This window comes from Zonotrichia albicollis, chromosome 2, assembly GCF_047830755.1.
Source record: "Zonotrichia albicollis isolate bZonAlb1 chromosome 2, bZonAlb1.hap1, whole genome shotgun sequence".
Classification (NCBI taxonomy): domain Eukaryota; kingdom Metazoa; phylum Chordata; class Aves; order Passeriformes; family Passerellidae; genus Zonotrichia; species Zonotrichia albicollis.
The window spans coordinates 92,105,695-92,127,358 of record NC_133820.1 but is presented as its reverse complement, the minus strand read 5'-3'; the positions used below and the strand labels follow the sequence as shown (position 1 = coordinate 92,127,358).

General features: G+C 36.2%; 1 protein-coding gene across 2 annotated transcripts in view; it reads right to left on the bottom strand.

Annotated features, from left to right (window-relative positions):
• TPP2 (tripeptidyl peptidase 2) overlaps window positions 1-21,664 on the bottom strand; it is a 51,200-nt gene that overhangs the window by 2,122 nt on the left and 27,414 nt on the right. The window contains exons 20-29 of one of the 2 annotated variants that reach the window (XM_074535680.1): window positions 20,336-20,432; window positions 19,910-20,047; window positions 18,393-18,637; window positions 18,114-18,192; window positions 16,212-16,250; window positions 9,565-9,716; window positions 9,370-9,466; window positions 8,383-8,513; window positions 6,904-7,111; window positions 519-638 (exon numbers count right to left, since the gene is read on the bottom strand). In XM_074535680.1, coding sequence (XP_074391781.1) covers window positions 519-638; window positions 6,904-7,111; window positions 8,383-8,513; window positions 9,370-9,466; window positions 9,565-9,716; window positions 16,212-16,250; window positions 18,114-18,192; window positions 18,393-18,637; window positions 19,910-20,047; window positions 20,336-20,432 — 1,306 coding nt within the window. The remainder of the gene's footprint in view (window positions 1-518; window positions 639-6,903; window positions 7,112-8,382; window positions 8,514-9,369; window positions 9,467-9,564; window positions 9,717-16,211; window positions 16,251-18,113; window positions 18,193-18,392; window positions 18,638-19,909; window positions 20,048-20,335; window positions 20,433-21,664) is intronic. The other variant, XM_074535681.1, reaches the window with a different exon arrangement.

Here is a 21,664-nt window from a genome sequence, read left to right as displayed (position 1 = left end):
AAAATGTCTATCATCAGAAAGACAACAGATTGGAGTTTTGATTTCCTGAGTCCTGAAAGGGGGACCCCTCCTCCCCCCTTCTATATGATCCACATTCTTTCAATATAATGCACAAGAATTTAATCTTAGAAAATCCCTTTAATTCTCCACTAAGTTCTACAAGCAGTAATTAAGATTAATAATAGTAAAAAAACACCCAGTGGTAAAACAACAACATAAGGGGATTTTTATGCAGATATCTTGGACTAAGTTGTCTCTACTTCTTTTATGCCCCAAAGTAAGTTCCAAAAAGTAAATCTGTTAAAAACAACAGTTACTCACAAACAAACCATTCTAGAACAAGGAAGGAAGAAAAAAAAAATCACTGTTTCATATGAAAGCTGAGTTACAAAACCTGGATAAAGTTAAGATATTACATTTAGTGCTTTCTAAAATGAGAAGAGTACAAAAAATTCCAGAAGACTTGTATCTTACTTCTGAAAGCTTACACAGCATGAACGCAGCCAAACACTCCCTACCTGAATGCAGTTTTTTAAGTTGTCCTTTGTTGGTTTTTCTTCTGCCAGTTTTGTGGCAAACTTGAGTCCTCTTCCATACATTTTATTTACCAACGCATGCTTATAGGCAAAAGTCAAAACCTACAATACAAATGAAAAAAACCAAAGCAAATTAGGTATTTTAATATCTTACAAGGTTTAACAAGTGAGATCAAATTCTGTTCAGGTAGCAGAAGTGATTCAAAGCAAAACATTTACACGAGATATTTGCAGTATAACAGATGATTCACAGTAGTAATCATAAACATGAACTTCCTAGAGACTATTTCTGACTTCACAAACATATTTGACATTGTAACTTATGTAACACAGATGTCACTATTTTAATTTTTGTCACATTTCTAGCTTCTTTGCATTTTCATTCTCTACAGGCAACTGTAAGGCATATTAAAAAGACAATTAAAACATCAACCAGGCAGGTATATTTTTGACTCAGAGAAGCAAAAACCCAATTGAGAATTTTAATTCCTAGGTAGTCACAAGTTACTGCAGAAACAAGTATGAATGTACACAGTGAATGATATAAACAGACAAAGACAGAGAAATGTAAATAATTATAAACAAGCAATGAAGACACATAAGTATGAAGACAAGCCTCAGGTTTTAGGTCAGCTCCTCACTATTGGTAACTTTTCAAGAAGAGATGATAAAAAAGCTCCTTCTTGATAATATTATTTCTAAAAAGGCAGCTTACAGTCCTTACCAATGCAGTAGTTCATGTGAGCAAATGAATGTGTCTACGTAAGACCTAATGAAAAATAATTTTACGTTCTTAACACCCGACCACTGACAGCATTCAGGGTGTTGCAACAGGGTTCAAACCATTTCACCAGCTGCAGCACTGAGAACTAGAGCAATCAAGACACTTTCATATATTCCCTTTGGAACACTCACAGTAAAGAAGGTATTTTTTATTTTTTACTGAACAGTGACATAGCAGTAAAATTAGTGAATATGGTGCAGTGTTTATGCAATCTTTTATTATAGCTTGCTATTCATTTCCCCTCATTCACTACAACATTTTTCCTTTGCTCTGACTCCACAGTAAAGGTTGAAGATTTCCCACTTAAAATATCCCATTAAGAAAAGCTAACAGAAACCCTTCAAGGATGTTAAGAAACATGTTTTGCATTACTGAAAAAAATTAAATATGTCTCTAGAATATAAACACTAAGGAACCAGAGATCTGAATCTTACAAGGAGTGAAGAACCTATCTAGTTTTAGCAGCCTGAGCACTTCCACTTAATAACATGCACAAGTCTTTGCAGTATCAATAAATAGTTAAAATATAAAAAAGAAATAAACTTAATTATCAAGCAAGTCAAGGTGTAATTTTAAAGCTTCAAGATACTATGCCAAAGTATTCAAGAGTTGCTCATTCTTCTTCTGTCTTCAAATACTTATTTTGCTGTGTTGAAATATTCACTTAAGCTGTTGTAGCTTACAACACACACACATATATGCAACGATGAGCATACAGCACCATTCACATATACAATTTTCCAAATATTGCTCTTGGAAAAATAATCTGCATGCTGCATTCTCAATCCAATTATTTTGGATAGTTTCCTAAAGCAAAACACATTAGCAAACATTTCTGAATAACTGCTCAGTGGATCTATTAGCAGACTTAGTTGGCTAAACTAAACTTAAAAAAAAAATCTCTTCTGTAAAAGATGATAGAACCACAAAACAAAAAAAAAAAAAATACAAACAAAAAAAAATCATATGAAAAATGCATTGGAGCTCTCAGCAAATACAACATTTCTGAGGCTAACCAGAAATAATGTCACTGCTCTATGAAGAAAGCTCTTACCTGACCCTGTAAGTTTTGAATGGTTATTGAACATCAGTGATAAAGGCAGGAGGAAAGCCACTTGACAGCATTTCTTTCGTAACAGGGCTTCCTAGAGTTTTTGTGGCAAGAAAACAAAGCATTTTACGAAATACCCTTGCTCTGGCCAAATACAAGGTTGGGTATTTCTAAAGGAGAAAAAGGTTCTTTGCTAAACCAAAAGGTTTAAAGCAATGCTCCAAGAGCTCCTGACATAAGACAGTAATTTCTGTCTTAGTGTTCGGAAAAAAAAACCCCAATCAACTGCATACAAGTTCAGCAAAACTACTTAAAATTCATTAGTACTTCAGAAGTTATGAACAATGCATAAGTTGCTTTAAAATCAGAATTTGTTTACAAACAAAAGATGTTAGATAAGAAATAATACTTTACAACTTGTACTTATATTGGCCAAATTAAGCCTTATAAATAAAATACTGCAAGCTTTATAAGATCACAGGAGTAAAGGTTAGGATTCCGTGATATGTGTAAGGAAAATGTAAACTGGAATGCTATTAAGATAGAACACAGAAAACAGCTGCTATCTGAATAAATAAAACCATCAAATAAACCTATTTGTAGTATCCATAACCAAATTGTTAGATGAAAGAATAGTAATGACTTCAAAGTATTTGATATTACTTCAGAACTATATAATGCAATAATAAATTATATAATAAATATAATGAAGGCCAGCTTTTGCACAAAAGCAATTTGGGCAGAAATTGTACAAAGAACAATAAAAGGGCATTGAGAAAAGGCAATGCATACTTCTAGGACACTAGGGGAAAAAAATCACTGTTAAGATACTTTATTCCCCAAGCTAATGGCCTGGAATACTACGTGTGCTAGGAGCCAGACCCATGAAAGTGTTTGGATGTTCACCTCCTAACAGCCTTTGGCTATAAAGATATGTATTTACGACAGTAAAATCCTGAAATTATCTTTCTGAAGACATTTTTGGGGCTGAAGACACTCTCAAATAAAGTATGTTTGAATCCAGAAATACTAAAATGCCCAGTGAAACTTTTCTAGTATCCTAATGTTGTTACTCTATGGAAACAGACTTGTATCATCAATTAATTCATCATTTAGAGAGCTGATGAAAATATACCTACATTTACCTATAGTTAAAATACTAGGTTAAACAATACAATTTCTAGGTAATATATTCCAGCTATTTATAGGAACATTGAAATTGTAATGTTTACAGTTCCCAACAAACAAGCTTTTTCAGGTTCATATACATCTATAGTAATAAACCAGGCTTTCTTAGCTAAGTTTGTTGATTTTTCTGTGCTCTGTTAACTGCACTATTATGAATAAAAACTACATTAATTAAAAAAAATTACTCATTTTATGGAAGCAAGGGGAGTTAAGGAATCGAATATCCAGCAACACATTTTTGGCAGCGTCTGAATAAAATCAGCTGGAAGAGAAAGCTGCATCTGACAATACAAACAGTATCAGGAAAAACAATCCAGGTTAAACATGTTTAAAAGATAAGATGGAAAGGTATGCGCCTTTTACTTGTTTTTAAACTCATTTTTAAGTGTGACTTTGCTTTTCTCCCACGGCTAATAAAGGTTGAGGGGCATTACATTCTAGTTATTGGTCATTCCCAATAACAAATACACAACATTCTACTACTCTCCTGTAGCAGTTGTGTTTAAAATTGAGGATTTTGGCCTACAAAATTTAAAGCAGTGTTCTAGGAAAATAAACTAAAGTGCTACCATAAACAAGTTTGCATAATCTATCAAACACTTGCTGTATAAAGTTGTCTTAACTAGAGTTTATTTGAAATGCTTTTGTGTACACAGGGGACATAAATATTTTCTTTAGTGTTTAGTTCAAAATGAACCTTTAGATAATAGCTGAAAGTATGAACAAATGCACTATCAAAATTAAAGTTACTTCCCTACATACTTGCTATAGTATGGTGACAAGCAGGTTACTTCAGTGACAAACAGACAATTCAAAGGAACTACCAAATGCCCTTTGCTGCCCAGGTGCTACATCTGCAGAGGAGAGATGAAACAAGGGACAGTACTTTATTTACTAGAAGGTGAGAAGAAACACACAGAGAAGTGATGATGCTCCTGATTCCACTTTAGAAACAACCTGAAAAGAAAGCATGGTCTCTCTTGGTTTTCAAAAATTTCCTTAGCCATTTAATTACTGACAGCTGCATGAACTTTATAGGAAGCTTATAACTAAACACATTTAGAGCAATGCTTCTATGTTAAGTCATATATATATATAAAAAATTGAATGATCAGTGCAGTACTTAAATGCCTGATTTCCATCCTTTCTCACCCAGATGTTCCATCTTTTGAGTGCCAGTATTACAGAGACATATCTACATAAAAGAAGAGCTCCACATTTTCATCTCCAACACACTGCTTCAAAATAAGCTGGCTGTCTCTTGACAACTCTCCTTTGAAGGACATTCACACATAGTCTATCCCCTATATCTGACTTGGCTGCTCCACTTTCAATCTGTGCTGGTTTAGGATAGGCTAATTAATTTTCTTGACAGCAGCTGGTATGGGGCTTTGTTTTTTATTTGTGCTGCAAAGTGTTGATAACTGAGAAATGTTTTAGCTGTTGCTGAGCAGCGCTTGCAGAGTCCAGACTTTTTCTGCATTTCATCCCACTGCACCAGTGAGCAGGCCGGTTGGTGCACAAGGAGTTGGGAGCAGATACAGCCAGGACAGCTGACCCCAACTGACCACAGGGATATCCCACACCGTGTGGCACCACACTCAGCATATAAAGCTGTGTAAAAAGGAGAAAGGGGAGAGTTCTACAGTAATGGTGTTTGTCTTCCCAAATCATGGCTGCATACGATGAAGCCTGGCTTTCCTGGAGATGGCTGAACACCTGCCAGCTCATGGGAAGTGGTGAATGAAATCCTTGTTTAGTTTTGCTTGTGTGGAAGGCTTTTGTTTTACCAACTGTTTTTGCACCCTACAAGTAGCTCTGTAGGTCTCATAACAGTCAATCAGTTTAGATTTCAATTTGAGTAATAAAACTCAAAAAAATAGGAAAAAGAAGACAAATATACTACATAAATAGGATGGAAGTTATTTCCATATGAAATACTACGAAAATCTAGAGGAGTTTTGATCTTTTAGTACCAATTTAACAATACAGAAGAATCAATTTTCAGAGCAAAACTGAAGTATACACTTTCACGAATCCCTGGATAAGACAGTCAAAGAGAGGTTCCTAATCCATAGAACTCAAATCAGAGTAACTTATGCCAGGCTCAAAGCACAGAGCTCAGCAATGCTATCTGTCTTGAAATAAAAACCAAAGAGGGAAACTCCCAACAAAATGTCTATATTGACATTCTTCCACTGAAATTATTTCCATCAGCTTTAGAAAAATAAAGAGCAGGAGACAGAAATAAACCAGGGGTTACTATGCTGGAGCAAAGTACTGCATTTACAAACAGACAGCAAGAAAATCACGTGCCAAACAATATGATTGAAGCACATCAGTTAATGATTAGAGGAAATATGCTGAAAAGATGTATGTGTACAAGGACATATACATTGAAGTGAGGAGGGTAAGCACCATCAACCTCCCTGACCAGGCCTCCACCTAAAGCACAAGTTCTTACAGGAAGTTTATCTACTGTCAAGGAAGTTAAATGCCTTATTTTGATTTTTTTCTACTCTTATTAAGTTCTAATTTCTGAAGGTAACTATTTGAAGCACTTTGATAATTTTACACAATTATCAACAAATACCCTGGTCACTCCATCTTCCACTAAAACACAGCCAAATGTGACAGTTAAGTTCAGAAACTAATTAACATCAATAGCTCAAAAGTTAAAAATACAAAGTCATAACCTCTCTAAATTAAAAGCTACATAATTAATCACCTACAATGGATTTTTCTCCCTTCTGGAATTGCTGTCTTGAATGAAGGAGAATAAAAATTCAGGTCTTGGGATCAGGAACTCTAAAATGACAGGGAAGTCTGTGCTAATATATATGTAAGTGTCATTATTTCCAAGGGTTTCTTCCTTTACCTCTACAGACATTATTGACAGCAAAACACAAAACTTCTCTTGTCCATATTGTGGAAGAGGCTACAGCATGCAGGACTGAACAGGGTGAGGTGCTACGCACTCTGTGTGTACAGCTACAAGAGCCCAGAGGTTAATCAAAAATATTCCCTGGAAAGCACAGAAAGAAGCAATTCAATAAAGAAAGGAAGCAGCTTTTTTGTGGAAATCTGGTACTGTCTTACACCCTTCCCTTAACCTCTACATTCACTTGAACAGAGATGGGCTTACCACGGATTTTACAGGCTTGGCAAAATCTCTGTGGAAAAAGGTCATAAAGGAAGCACAATGCACAGGGGAGACATCATGGCAAAGTAGAAGGGAGGAATGTACAAGGTTGTGCACGCAAAGGAAGTGCATAATTCCAGAAGAAACCATCAGAAAACCCAACATGCAAATAAATGAAAAAAAACCTGCTCTGGTCTCTTACCTTGCTGTCAGAAAGATCAGTCCATTTTGTTGTTTCCCAGAATGTCTCTGTCAAAGCTTCTGAGCAGCTTTCATGATCCTCATCTTTGCCTTCTGCATCACTGGAAGCAGCCCCTTCTTGGGTCTGCAGATGAAGAAGTTGGTCAGCCAGCGCACTTCCCTTTCGACAAAGTGCATCCACTAAAGTACTCTTCTGTTTTTCCATTTCACTAGGGAGGAAAAAAAACAGTATGAAAAACATTTAGAATCTTTTGTAGATGCAGCCTTAAGAACAGAAACAGTACTGACTCAGTTTAAGCTAAAAAAGTTTACAGTCATTAGTACATACAAGGCTATTTACTATAAATTAAACTGACCATATAAGATTACCCAAAGACACTACGCATTAAAGATACTCAATCATTCTTCTAAGTATGAAATGCCTTAAATGACTTAAGGCAAGGGCAACTCAGGATTCCAAAAGTAAGTCAGCATCTAGAAATACAACTTTATAGTTCCTGGCATTATAAACAGAGAGTTGAATCCACCACTAACATAAGCAGATATAATTCTGCTGACTTCAAAGGAATTGCATCCGTTTAAAGCACCATTGAATTTGGTGTTCAATTTCAGATGTTATATTCAAAACACATGACCTAATGGATCAACTTACCAAGAAATGTTTAGAATTAAGTTTATTATGTCAAGGCTTTGCTTTTATATCAGCAATTCTAGAATTACACAAAAATCTGGATTCAGCATAGCTAGAACAGATGGACCAGCTTTACAACTGAAATCTGATATTTTACAGATAATCCACAAAGATGCATCTCCCATTTTAAGGGCCTAATATTCAGAGCTGCTGTTCTGTTACTAAAACAGCCCCATGCTACACACAGCAAAATCCATCACTTATTCTCCAGACTAAGGTGTCACCTTCAAAACACTATCTTCCGAAGGCTATACATGCTAATAGCACAGAGGAACAATCTGAAACTAAAGAACAGTGGGTCTCAAATACTCTGCAGCATGGTCATCACGCTTTTCGCAAACAAAATCTCTTGCAAGCAAGCAGTTACTTCTTTGGCTGATAGAAATTTTGTCTTCAAATACAGATGGGAAAGGTTGCAAAATATAAAGAAAAGGCAAGTGGCATTCAAAACAGATACTTTTACTAATACTCCAGTGGTCCCTCTGAGCTTAGACTAAGCTTGATACAACAATTTAAAATCCCATTTTTCTGATACATTTAAATCCTGCAAGAATCCTTGTTCATTTTATTGAATAAATAAAAAAATGGACATTTCAGTGTCCCTGCATTCTGGAAATATAATAAGAGAACACAACAATTGTGTCATCATATTTTAAATTGTGTGTGTGCCACAAAAAAAATTATACAAGTTATCAAAAAAAGTTGCAGTCATTCCATTTCTTACATGCAGAGACAAAGTACATAGACTACAGAAATAGGATGCAGGAAAATTATTTACTGGGTAGGTACTTTTTTATAGTAGTTGCATCAGGCCTGGGATCAGTCTTCATGGCAAAATATACTGCTAATGCTGTTTGATCAATATGAGAGATTACTGTATTTGCAGCTTCAATGATTTCATCAAGTCTTTTCATTCGCTCCTAAAAGAAGAATATAAAGATGTTCAGCACCATAAAATTGCTTCATTGTTGATTCTACTAAAATTAGGGTGATTGCAAAGCTATGCAAAAATAACATTTGATCATTCAATATGTTCCTTTCTCCATTTCGTTCAAATTTTGCTTAAAACACCCTAGAAAGTCTTCAAGATTTCCTACATACTTAGTCTATTTCACTGAAAACAAACTGTGAAATATGGTTGGAGGTTGGAATGTGCAAAATGCAAAGTTTGCAGAAAGAAAATCTCCTTCCAGTACAAAGAGTACTTTTGTAAAATGTAGCAGTTGCTCAATTCAGAAATAAATATAGAATCAGAATGAAATGAAAAGAAAAATATTCAAGCTAGTGGCATATGCACAAAGGTGTTTGTTTTCAAGATAAAAAAAACCACATGCAAACTTCTGTTGACAGCTTGCATTTCTGAGGACAGTAATGGAAACTAGATTTAGCTCTGTCACTTTAGGGGGTTACTGTCCTCAGCTGAGTCATGCTGCTAGGAGAGATTACCAGACCAGAAGAGAAACAGAATAGGATGTGTGTTTGTCTCAGTAGGCACCATTCAGAATAAAACTGTTGTAGACTACATAATTATGAAAACTTAAAATGTGTTTAACTGAACAAGGCATAACTTGATGAGCAAACACAGTTTGGTTAGGCATAGTTTCTTTTATTCTGCCATGGAATTAAGTAAATCACAGTCAAGGGAGGTACCTGTCACTCTAATTAGAAATTTCTGCATTTTAATGCTGCATACAGTCACTTCAAGTTCAAATGTGCACAAAGGAAGAGTTGTTAGGGTGTATTGAGACAAATCAAGCTTAACAAGTGTTAAATAACCTTTTCAGAATCCAGCTGATGAAGTCTTGCAACATACAGAGGAAGATGATTAGGAAATGCTTCTTTCAACTCACTATACATGTCAGCAGTATCCAGCCTACAAGAGAGTAGGATATAGCATTAAAGTACAGATTCAGAGTATTTTTGTGAACTTCAACCTGCTTTAAGCTTGCGTAGTAATGACAGCAGACATACTTGGTCATCCACTGTATTTTTAGGTCTCTTAAAGCTTCAGCAAATTCTTCTTTTGCATCTTTTTCTTTTTCCTGTTCTTTTTCTTTCTCTTTGCTGCCATTTTTACTCTTTGATGGTGATGGTATCAGATGATAATGAACAGTAAGGACATCCTGGAGGTGGGAAAAGAGACACATACTCAGAGGGATACAGTACACTTTTTTTGATGTCATATGAAAGCTAAATCATAGCCAGCAACTACTCTGAACTACACATACAGTGAGTAAGGGTTCTGAGAGCAAAGATATTAGACAGTAAAAATTCAGGAATTGCTTTAAGTTTTTATTCTAAGCAATACAAGGATGTAAATATTAAAACAGCACACTAGGTGTAAGAAGATAAAGCCTAAAATTTAGCTAATTTGACATTTTTACATTCACATAATTTTACATAATATTAGTTAGGGAATAAGGTAAGTAGTTTTCTGTTTGTTTGTTGATAAAAAAGCAAATAACTTGGTTAAAGGGATAAGGGAAAAAGACAGAGATCCTATCCTACAAATCTGGCCATAAACAAATTAATAAAGATGGCTGAATTCTAAAATATAGTACCACTGTAGGATAAACATGAAACATGTCACACAATATGTTTATTGCTCCCAAGAGACTATTTCTTCCATGTGCATACTGAATTAGCTGAGGCATCCAAAGTCAACTGATTTCCAGTTTGCTGCTGCAGACTTTCCAGTTTCACCTATATCTCAGTTCTAATTAAGTAGATACAATAGCAAGATTTTTTTTAACCCTTATATGATAGCACAGAAATATGACTATAGTTTGAGTTCATGCTACACTAGTCAATAACCACCATGAGAAAACCAATTACAGATATTTAAAAGGAAAATCCTAACTCAGACCATGTTCTTGAAGTTATTTCCTGACAATTTACATATAAGGTAGCATTAGATTCTATCCACTGCTTCTAAAACATCAAACTGCTGGGTGAGGCCATTTGTTCGTTTTGGTTTTAATGTTGCAATCTTTACACAAGCCTTGCCCTGAACAGCAAGGGCACATGTCCCATTACTTTACATACAGGATACTTCACAGAGAAGATCACATAAGTTTAAATCCTCCAGATACCACTACTCTGTTGCAACATGGTGCAAAATATTGAGCTGCATGCTCAATTACTGTGGCAATTTAATTATTCTTACCAACATTCCAGAATATATTTGTGGGAATGCTTCCCATAAACCAGGTCAGTGTTGTGTAGTAAAATGAACCCTTGTGTACAAAATGGAGTTAAAGTTACTGAAATAGCAAATAAAATGGTGACAGAATTGGACTTCAACACTACACTTCTGAAACATTAAAAAAACATGCTGCAGAAAAATTTTATTTGAACTTCAAGTTCAAACAGACCAGCATCCTGCTGTAGGTTACTGAACACAATATTGGTAAAAGTGACTTTAATATTCCCTTAAAAAAAATTTCCAGCTACTTAATATGAAATCACAGAATCACAACATGGACATTTAAATAATTTTTTTTGAAAACTACTTCAGATAACTAATCTGCATTAAGGAACTATCCTGCACACATGCATTGCAAGTATGAAGTGAACAACCAGTGAATATACCTAAATGAGCCTCCAGTAAGACCTAGGCCAGAGCATAACGTAACAGGTAATGGAAGTAAGTACGTACAGAAAAAGGTCAGGAACATGGTGTGGGGTTCACTAAGGTAATTAGAACAGTAGAAAGCAACAATATAGTTCACTAAAGCAAACAAAACATTTTAAGAAGTCTAAGAAGCAAGTTCAGCACAAAAATCTTAATTTACAATATCTTCTAAAAGATGTCCTCTATCGAGACTAGTATTTTCCTGAGAAAGAAACCTGCCCAAGAAATATTCTTCCAAGAGTTGGGGACTTCCTTTTTGAAAGTCAATTTTCATTTCACTTGGCAGCGTATTTTTGAAGTTATATTCGTAGATGACCTCTGCATTCTCAAGCCTTGTCTATATGAGAAAGCTCTACAACTCTGGTTTGTTTCAAACTAAATGTAATTGGACTAACAAAATCTCACTTACATGGATGAACACTTGCATTTTGAGAAACTAACCCTGTGTAGCTAAACCACCAACAGTAAAAAGTCATCTCCCTGTTTTATCACATAGGTACTTTTGGTCTCATGAGGTTCTGCAAGCCTTACAAGCTATGACCACTGGAAAGAAAACAATGAGCTTCAGACCCAGGCACCGTCCTCTCAGAAGAGCTTACAGAACAGACTTCACTAAAGACCTCAAAATTATTTCATTGGATAAATAAAGTTTAGGTTATTATCACATTTAGCTAACAGGGCATTAAGAGGGACTGAAGGCTTATTTATTTTATCTGCAAACACTAGGATCATTTATAACACTTGGCAACTCCCTAGGTACAGAAGATCTCAGAACGGCACTGTCATTGCCATTACAGAAACATTCATCATTAGAGAATAAGGAGAATAAAGGCAGCTTTTCATAAATCAACAGTCCAATCTGTTTTCTTATTTGAATTTCTCTCTGACAGGAACAGAGTTCCTAGAGTACTGTACTGGATTTCAATTTATATATACCTATCAAAAGATACAGAGCTATAGACAGAGAAAGACAGCAAGTGAGCCTATTATCCACTGAAAAAATTTAGGGAAACTTTCAAATTTATCCACTAAAAAGATATGCAGCATTGAAAAATTGTGATGCATACAGGATACGCATTTCGGTCAGTGTACTCTGTGGAGTCTCATAAGCCTCACTGGGGGTTAACTTTTAACTGAACTACAAACTACACACATAAACAAGCACAGTGCCATCAAAACACTCACCTCTTAAAGAGCTTAATTAACAGTTAATTTGGCTTCAAGATTTCAATTTAGATTTCTGTCTGGTGTTTTACCACCTAGTACATTATATGTAAAATACATACAAAACTATGGTTATTTGTACTTCAAAGCTTTCATAGCAAAGCTAACCACAGGAAAAAAAGCTCCCTCTAGGAACACATCCCAGGTCTCATTTTCCATTTAATAAGTATCTTCAAATTAATGCCTATTTGCACATACAGATGAATATATATATGGAATCTGAATCTGTTTTAAGATTCATACAATTTGTGCAGTGTTCCTTATTTTTATGGCAACTCTCATTTAGTGGAAAATTAATAAAGCTTCTTGGAGTCACCAAGCAGGCTTACACAAAATTTTATCAGACACACACTTAATCCTATTTTTGAATGCCTCATGGTTAAACAGGGATAGTATCTTAATGCTCAGAGAAGTCACCCTTTTATCTGACTTCACAGTGGTATTTATTAATCTTCCACTAGTACTTATCAATATTTTCATAATACATTTCTTGCTTTAAACTGGAAGAAAGGATAGCAGAATAGGGAAAATGGTGTAGAAACTTTCATACCCTTGGCTAATTGTTACATACTGCTGTTCAAAAGCTGCATTATGTAAACCAACAAAAAGTCATTCTTACAGACTGAAAAAGTCAATTATATGCTTTTCATTCTAACTTTGTTCTGGACAAAGCTTGGAGACAAGGAGAAAAAGTAATGAGATTGTAACTGTGTTACAAATGAAAACAAAGACACCTATTTATTATGCGGCAAGAGCCCCTTGACATTTTTGTACAGTATAAAAGAATTAACTATCTTTGGAAACTTAGGCTATTTCCTGGCATAACTACAAACTGCTTTTATGCAAAACAGAGATGCAGCCAGGTGGATTGAAACCTGCTGAACATCTGGGCCCAGAGGTTGGTCAGTGACACACAGCTGGAGGTCAGTAACTAATTTTGTGCCCTAGGGGTCAATTCTGGATTGAACCCTGTCTGATGTCATCATTAGTTACCTGGATGATGGAGGCAGAAGGCATCCTCAGCACATTTGCTAGTGACACCAAAGTGGGAGGAGTGGCTGAGATGCCAGGGAGTCTGCTGCCATCCAGAGGGACCTCAAAAGGCTGCAGAAATGGGCCCAACAGGAGCCTCATGAAATTCAACAAAGATAATTGCAAGAACTGGAAAAGAATAAATCCAGGCATACTACATGCTGGGGGCCATCCAGTAGGAAAGCAGCTTGGCATCCTGGTGGACACCAGGTTGAACATGAATCAGCAGTGGGACCTTGTGGCAAAGAGGGCAGCTAATCTTACAAGAGGGCCTGGTCCTATCTTTGAAAAATATGAAATATCTACACATATTTTTTTGACTGACTGCACCACTGAAGAAATATATAAACAAGTTTTCTGTGCTGGAAAACATCTTAACTGCATGTAAATCTATGACAGGGCAGGGTAAATACCAAAATTTTTAGACTAGGAAGGCCTTTGAGTTGCATTCTCAGCAAAATGCATTAATTATTGGAGCTCTTACAGAACAATGCCCTGAACTACACTGTGTTTTATTTCCCAGAATATGCTGAGTTGGAATGGGCCAAAGGATCATCAAGTCCAGCTTCTAGCCCTGCACAGCACCATCCCTGGAACTTTGTCGGGTTGATGCTGTGATTTCTCTGGGGAGCCTGTTCCAATGTCCAACCACCCTGTGGATGAAGAACCTTCTTCTATTATCCAACCTAAACCTCCCCTGACACAACTTCAGGACACTTCAAGTCCCGTCACTGGTCACCACAGAGAAGAGACCAGTGCCAGTGGCCTCACTTCCCCTCATAAGGAAGCTGCAGACTGCAACGAGGTCTCCTTTCAGTCTCCTCCAGGCTGAACAGACCAAGTGACCTCAGCCCCTCCTCATACAGCTTCCCCTCAAGGCCCTTCACAATCTTCATTACCCTCCTCTGGCCACTCTCTAATAGTTTAAAATCTTTCTGATATTGTGACACCCAAAACTGCACAGAATATTCAAGGTGAGGCCACCCCAGAGCAGAGCAGAGCAGAGCAGAGCAGAGCAGAGCAGAGCAGAGCAGGACAATCCCACTGGTGCTGCTGTGCCTGATGCCCCCCAGAACACTCTTTGGCCCTCCTGGCTGCCAGGCCACTGCTGACTCACGTTCAACTTCCCATCAACAAGGACCCTCGGGTCCCTTTCCATGGCACTGCTTTCCAGCCCCTCATTCCCAGTCTGTACCGTACATCCAGGGTTGGCCCAGCCCAGGTGCAGAATCCAGCACTTTCCCTTGCTGAATTTCATGTGGGCTGTGATTGCCCAACCCCAGATTTTGTAAAGGTCTCTCTGCAGGGCCTCCCTGCCTTTAACAGCTCCTCCCAATTTAGCATTGTCTGCGGACTTGCTGAGTATCCCTTCCAGTCCTGTGTACAACTCATTATGAAGATGCTGAAGAGCACAGGGCTGAAGATGGAGCCCTGAAGAAATCCACTAGTTTAGCTGCTGCTAGTACACTGATGAGTAACAGATGGAAATAACAAGAAGGACCACTTTCATTTTGGCTTGGGTGGTTTTAGGGCTCAGATCTAAAAACAAATCTCTGTTTCAGAACCAAAGAAGAAAAAAAAAAATCAACAAACCCCGCCCCGCCAAAAACCCACAACCTCTGGAATCTGTTTAATAGGTTTTGTAATTCAAATTGTGTTATTATTATTATAGTTTAATGCCCTTATTAGAGATTCACTTAGTGAAAATCTTATACCCTATTTACCAGGAAGTCATGCATTCACATGGGATTTTAAATTATCTTTCTGAAAGCAATCTGCATGATTTTCAGGTATGAAAATAAAACTCAGCAACATACATTAAAATCCTTCTTGGAAAGCCTAATCTCATTCCTTCAAGGTTATTACACCAAGATGAGAGTAAGTTAGCAGGTTCGGGTTCCAGTTTACTATTCACAGAATAACGGAGTATGACTATAAACTACATTATTCAGGAATCCTGGCTAATCTGCATGTCACTCCAGAACAAAGTACCTTGAAATCAACAGAAAGTAAATACCTTTACAACTTAAAAACAAGAAAAAACCCAGTAACCTTATGTAGGTAGTTTAGTGAAATATATTTTTGCATTTTTTAAAACAAACTGGTTTACGCTGACTGCTGGTAAAATATTGTATTATCTGGCGTGACAATACAAGAAAGAACAATACTAAACACTGTTACACTAAAAGTCAACCCCTCTCTAAACTATCTGATACATGTTCCAAAATTTATTCTGTGACTACTACTACCTGCTACGTGACTGCATAAACTCTAGCTTCCTTGTATGTTTTTTATGACTGTAAAGAAGACAACTATCAATTTAGTAGACTGGGAATACAGTTAGATATTCAATTATTCAATTTGAAGTTCATATTTGATTCTCAATCTGCAGAGAGAATAGGCAGAAACACTCACCACAAAAAATCTTGACCACAAACACTGAACATTCCTGAGTATTTAAGAACAGGAAAAATTGCAGATCACTAACAGCACATGCATTTTTACAGCACTTATGGCAGAAGTATACAGATGCTCACGTGCCTCTCAGCTATGTGTTACAGTAGTGTTTTATCATTCTACCAGTAAACATAAGGTGCTGAAGTAAATAACTGAGGTCTAAGCAGGTAGATGAAGGAGACAAATTAAAAACCAAGACTGGTAGACAAATTCTTTAAGTCATATGCAAAAAGAATTCAGTATATCTTTTTCAAAAACTAACATTCAGTACCTTTTTAAATTTTCCTTGTCGTTTTGCTGCAGACTGCCCCTGGGAGTTAGAATAACATACTGTAAGAAAACATGCACACACCACACAGGATGGAGACACCTTCTCTGTACAATTACAGTTATACTTCCAACCTACAGATTTCCAACTTTTAGAGATTCACATGTATGATCAAACATGCTCTTAAAGCATGCTCTTTCAGGTTTTTATAACCAATAAACCAATGCATCACTGTATATACGATCCATTACTCCTGCAATATAAGCAAGTGTTGTTAACCACTTAGCTTCAATAAATAAATTACAGAAATTCAACCTCAAAATTTTAGATTTTTGACTGTTCAGTGGCATTGCTCTCTTTCATAGTAAATACAGACAAATTAAGATACATGTTCCCTTACCTTGCATCCACTCACTGACTTAGAGACAACTTTGCTGCCTAGTCCTCCTTTTTTGTCTCCTGGTACATATTGAGGTTCACTAAAGGCAGCAGAAAGTATCAATTGCTATTTGATACCATCCTTTTTCCATTGAAATATGACCATAACAATAATGCCTTTGGCTATGACATGAGGAACACCTCAGCTGGCATTTCTTCATGTGTACGGTCTTAAGTATTCTCTATCATATGAAATTTGACAGGCTGTATCTACCTATCTCCTGCTTCCTGTCCCAGAAACCACTGTATATAGCCATTTAGTCTGGTTTTAAAATAAAATATGCAATATTGCAACCAATAGTTCAAGGAAGTGCACAATTCTAGCTAGGGAAACTAAATTATCATGGATTTCATAGAAGCACACTTGCAACCTCGCAGGTACCACAAAGAAATATTAAACTAGGTATTTTAGAGCTCCTAGTTACTGGGTTTTTCCTCACTGATAAATAAATTCTCCTAATACGTTATCATCTGCAGTTACATGCAATCTGCCCCAAAAGTACAACCATTTAGATTGAATTGACTAAACTTTTATGCTTAACAATATCTAAAGGTACATGCCAACATACTCTCAGAAACTTATTTTCTATGAAGACATACCCTCGTTTTATACATGTTCAGCCACATCTAGTGGTATATGCACATAGATCAACTATCACTGAGTACTAACAATCATCAAGGTTGACTAAAATTTAGTCTCAGGCTTACCATCTGTTTAAAAAGAGCTAAGGCAATCTTCTAAGCACTGTAGCACCAGATACACAGAAAAGTGACAGTTACTATAATCACTGTTGCATCACAGAGTCATACAAGTTAAAAAACATTTTTCACAGGGTGCTGTGTTATGAGCAAAAAAAATCTTTCATTTTTTTTCTAGCCTCACACACAGAAATCTTATACCATTCTGCTGAAGCATACAATCATACCAGTGGTTGACAACAAGAGTGTAGCAGGTAAGAGAATCTGTTTATGCATTTGAGTCAGCTAAATTCCTATTACTTGGTAACAGTAACATATATGTGTTTAGAAAGCTCATGTTTCTGCTGAATATTGCATGCATGCAACAAAGAGTATTACAGAACCAACATGCACATAACACTATATGCATGTATTTTTCATTCAAAAATTACATTAAGCTAGGGAGTTACATAAGGTCAATTTTAAAGCCTCCACACCAACAAGAAAGCAGTTGCTTCTAGAAATAAAGGATTCTAGAGCAAAATAATTAGAATTCAAAATTCAGAAAATGCAATTAAATTTGAAATTAGAAGATGAAAACAATAATAGAACTACTTAGAAGTTATGTTGACTTTATAATGAAACAACTGCTTCTAAAATGTATTATGTTACCAAACCTAATGCTCTTTAAAGTACTAATCCGATACATTACAGCACTTCCTGGCATGCAATTTGCTTGCTAGAAAAAAAATTCACCAAAAAACCCCATCATCCATTCCATATACTCACAGCTTTCTTTCCAAGTTCTGTTTTAGACAGAGTAAGACTTCCTGCAAGATAACATCCTGGTCCTGCTCCTTTAGGTATTCTGTTCAAAGAAAGTAAGTTCAGTGTTAAAACCAGGCTCACTAAGGTTCCATGGAAACTCAATAAAGACACCAAACAGGGAAAGAGCAACATGAGGAATAACCAAGCCTGAACAGGCAGACACAATTAAAGTGTCATTTTAGTGAGGAGCAGAGGCAGCTGCCTAGACACAGATGAGAAAAACAACACTTTGTAACTTACTTGTCATCAGGCAGGGATGTAACAAAGAATGGCTGACTGTGTTTCGGTGGTAATGTCAAACTGTTGGATTTCTTCTTCCCTAAGAGAGCAAGGCTATGGTTTTCATAAATATCTAAGCTCAAGGTACTGGAGAGCCTATGAGAAACAATAAATGGCAGGTCTTTGATGCGATCCAGCTCACTGTTCTGCTCATGACGAATTTGTAACCGAATAGTGTAATCTCCTTTTTCCAGTTTCACAGAATACTGAAAGAAAGAAGTTCTCATAAATGCCAAGATTCAATATTTTACCATTAATAAAAAATCTTCCAAGCCCCAGAAATAAGACTGTCATGTTTCGAAAGCATTCTTTAATTTTTATCAACCTGACAGGGCAACACATTCTGCACACATTCCAGCAACAGTATGCTAAGTCTCCTTTCTGATACTGCTACACTAAAACAGAAAGCGGCCCCAAGTAGAAAGGAACAACAACTCAGAACTACCCTGCTCCTAGAATATCCCCCTTCCTGGACAGGGAGTGATGCTTCCTGTTGTTATTTCTTTCTGGATTAAATAATTTAGAATTGTTTTAGAATTGTCCTATGATGCACAACACCAGAGATTTACAGCATGATAGTTCACCAGGTCTAAATACCAAAGCACAAGGGTGATGTTTAGATTTTATATTATCTTAAAAATTCAGGTTAAGGAACAGAAGCTTACACAATGCAATTTCTGAAAATAATTTATAAACTGTAAAGCACGTCTATGAACCTATCTTTTGTACACTTCCAGAATAATCAATCTATCAAAATTACCATTACATTGATGATGTTCAACTGTGATTTTATACTGGTAAAATATAGTTTCAAACAAAAAATTATGAATAATGTTTCTTTTATGACCTTTTTCCTTTTTTAAGTATTTTTTTTATTTCTCCCTACTTCCCCCATGATCCAGGCAAACACACAGTCTGTTAAGGCAGAAAGAGATTCCTGCAGAGGGTAGAGTATCTACAAGTGTTGTGCAAAAAACTTCTCTTTCAAGGATGGCAACGGGAAGCAAACAAAGCTGAAGCACTAAAAAGGCTGTTTGAAGATATCAACAGCACAGAGGACAGCATTCATGAATACAGAAGCCCCTGCTCTATCAGCACACAAGTCAGACCTTTGCACCCTGCAATTAAAAGTTTAAAGCATTGTGTTTGTAAAAAAACAAACCAAAGAACAACACAATTTTGAACTCATTTCTTGAAAAGCACGAGACAAAATCACAAGAAATCAGAAGTTAACAACTTTTCCTCTTTCTCCTTCAGCAGGAGAGAAAAAAAAAAAAGTTCTATTTCATGGATACTTAACTTTTTTGATACAAATACATCATCACTGAACCTTGTATGACTTCTTGTGACTACATAAGAACATTAAAATTATGCATCAGGAAATGTAAAGAGCTAATAGGAGGCCTTGAAGGTAAAAAAAATGAACATTTCAACAGTCTTCAGCAAAAAGAAGGTAAAATAAATACATTACTCTGTACCTGGTGTGGATAGGCATCTCCTGAACCCATTTGTCTTTTGTTCTGGTCAAAAATAATCCAGAGTTGACTATCAAATTCAGATTCATACAACAATTCACAAAGAAGTGGACAGCTTGGAGTTACTTCTCCACTCTTAGGCTATTAAAAGAAAGGCAAAAGCATTTAATCTACTACAGAATAAAAAAAGTACAATCCTTATTCACAAAGGTAACTGTAGCATGTTTCAAACAACAACAGCATGAACTGTAGCATGTTTCAAATAACAGTAGCTTTCAAAGTGGACCAAAAAGAATTTTCAGTGTAGGGAGCCTAGAGTGTGACTCCAGACATCCTTTCTGAGAGAAAGCTAGTTAAAATTAAGACTTGATTAAAGAAAACATGATGTGTTTAATAACTTCAAAAAAACCCAACTAATGTAACCCTTACCTGATGGAAGTTATAAGTCAAAATCATCTCATACAGTTGACGATTATTTGGTAAAATATCTCTGGATCCCAAAGGTTTTATTTTTGCACTCACTGGTCTGCAGTTAAACAACAAAAGGTTCTCTTGAGAAACATGTATCCTCTATCAAAATTTGTCTTGCTTAAGTAGAAGCATGTTCTGAGATACAACTGAATTCAGCACGTGCCATAATATCTCATATATTGTAACTACCCAAGCAGCATTAATTCCTCTGTTAAAATTAATGTCAGCCTAAAAAACAAGGTTTAGTGACACTACAGACACTGCCCAAAAATAAAAAGGAAAACAATGCAGTAGACATGTCCAAATGCTCAAAATTAAAGGCCATTAAGTTTAAGAGAAAAAAAAATCAGGTTACATTTCTAGTATCCATGCTGAAATCAATACTTGTCTTCAAAACTGATTAACGGCACTGCAATTAGAAGACAGAACAATTGATAATTCCTTTTTATAGAAGGCTGTATCTTCAGAGAATGTAAGAAGCCTTAAAGTAATTTGAGTAGTAACACAGAAAAAAGAACACTACAGAGAGTGTATATTTAATCAGACACTTGGGAAAAGCAGTCAAAAGTTCAGGGCAGCCAAGCATTTTAGACCTTAAACATCAAAAAATGTAAACAAAATAATAATGATATAGGAAAAAAATCTAAGCTTCAGAGATAAAAAATAGCAGAATCAGGGTGGTCTGGCATCATTTAAGTTTACCTTTCATTTATTAAATGAGATAACCTCTAACTACATGATAAGAATTTGTCTCTAAGGTTCTGCCAGCTCTTTCACTGTCCAAGGGTACAGACTAGCCACCCAGTAAGATATGGGGCTGGGTCAGACCACAAGTCTGCTTAACCCAGGTTTCCCAGTCTGGCAGACACTGGATAGACTGCTGACAGAAGTCTTAAGAACTGAGTAATACCACATATGACATGATACGTCTCCCTAACATTCACCCTGCCCCCAAGCATTTGAAACAAGAGACAGAATGAAAAGCCATTCAGTAATTCCCTCTGTCATGACTCATTAGCTCATTCAAGAGATACCATTCCTGCCTTGATTTAAAAACTTAAGTATTTATCCATAGTTTACTTAATTGCAGTTCATTTACTGTCAGATGAGGGAGTAAAGAGCACATCCATTTTTCCAACCAAGAATAAGGCAAATATTAAGGCAATGTATTATTACCTCATTTACAACACATCAAATGGATTATTTCTGAATCTAACATTAGGTGATATGTTCATTAAACTCCTGGCAATTTGAATTAGTCAATTCCAGTTACAAGTACCCAAGAGC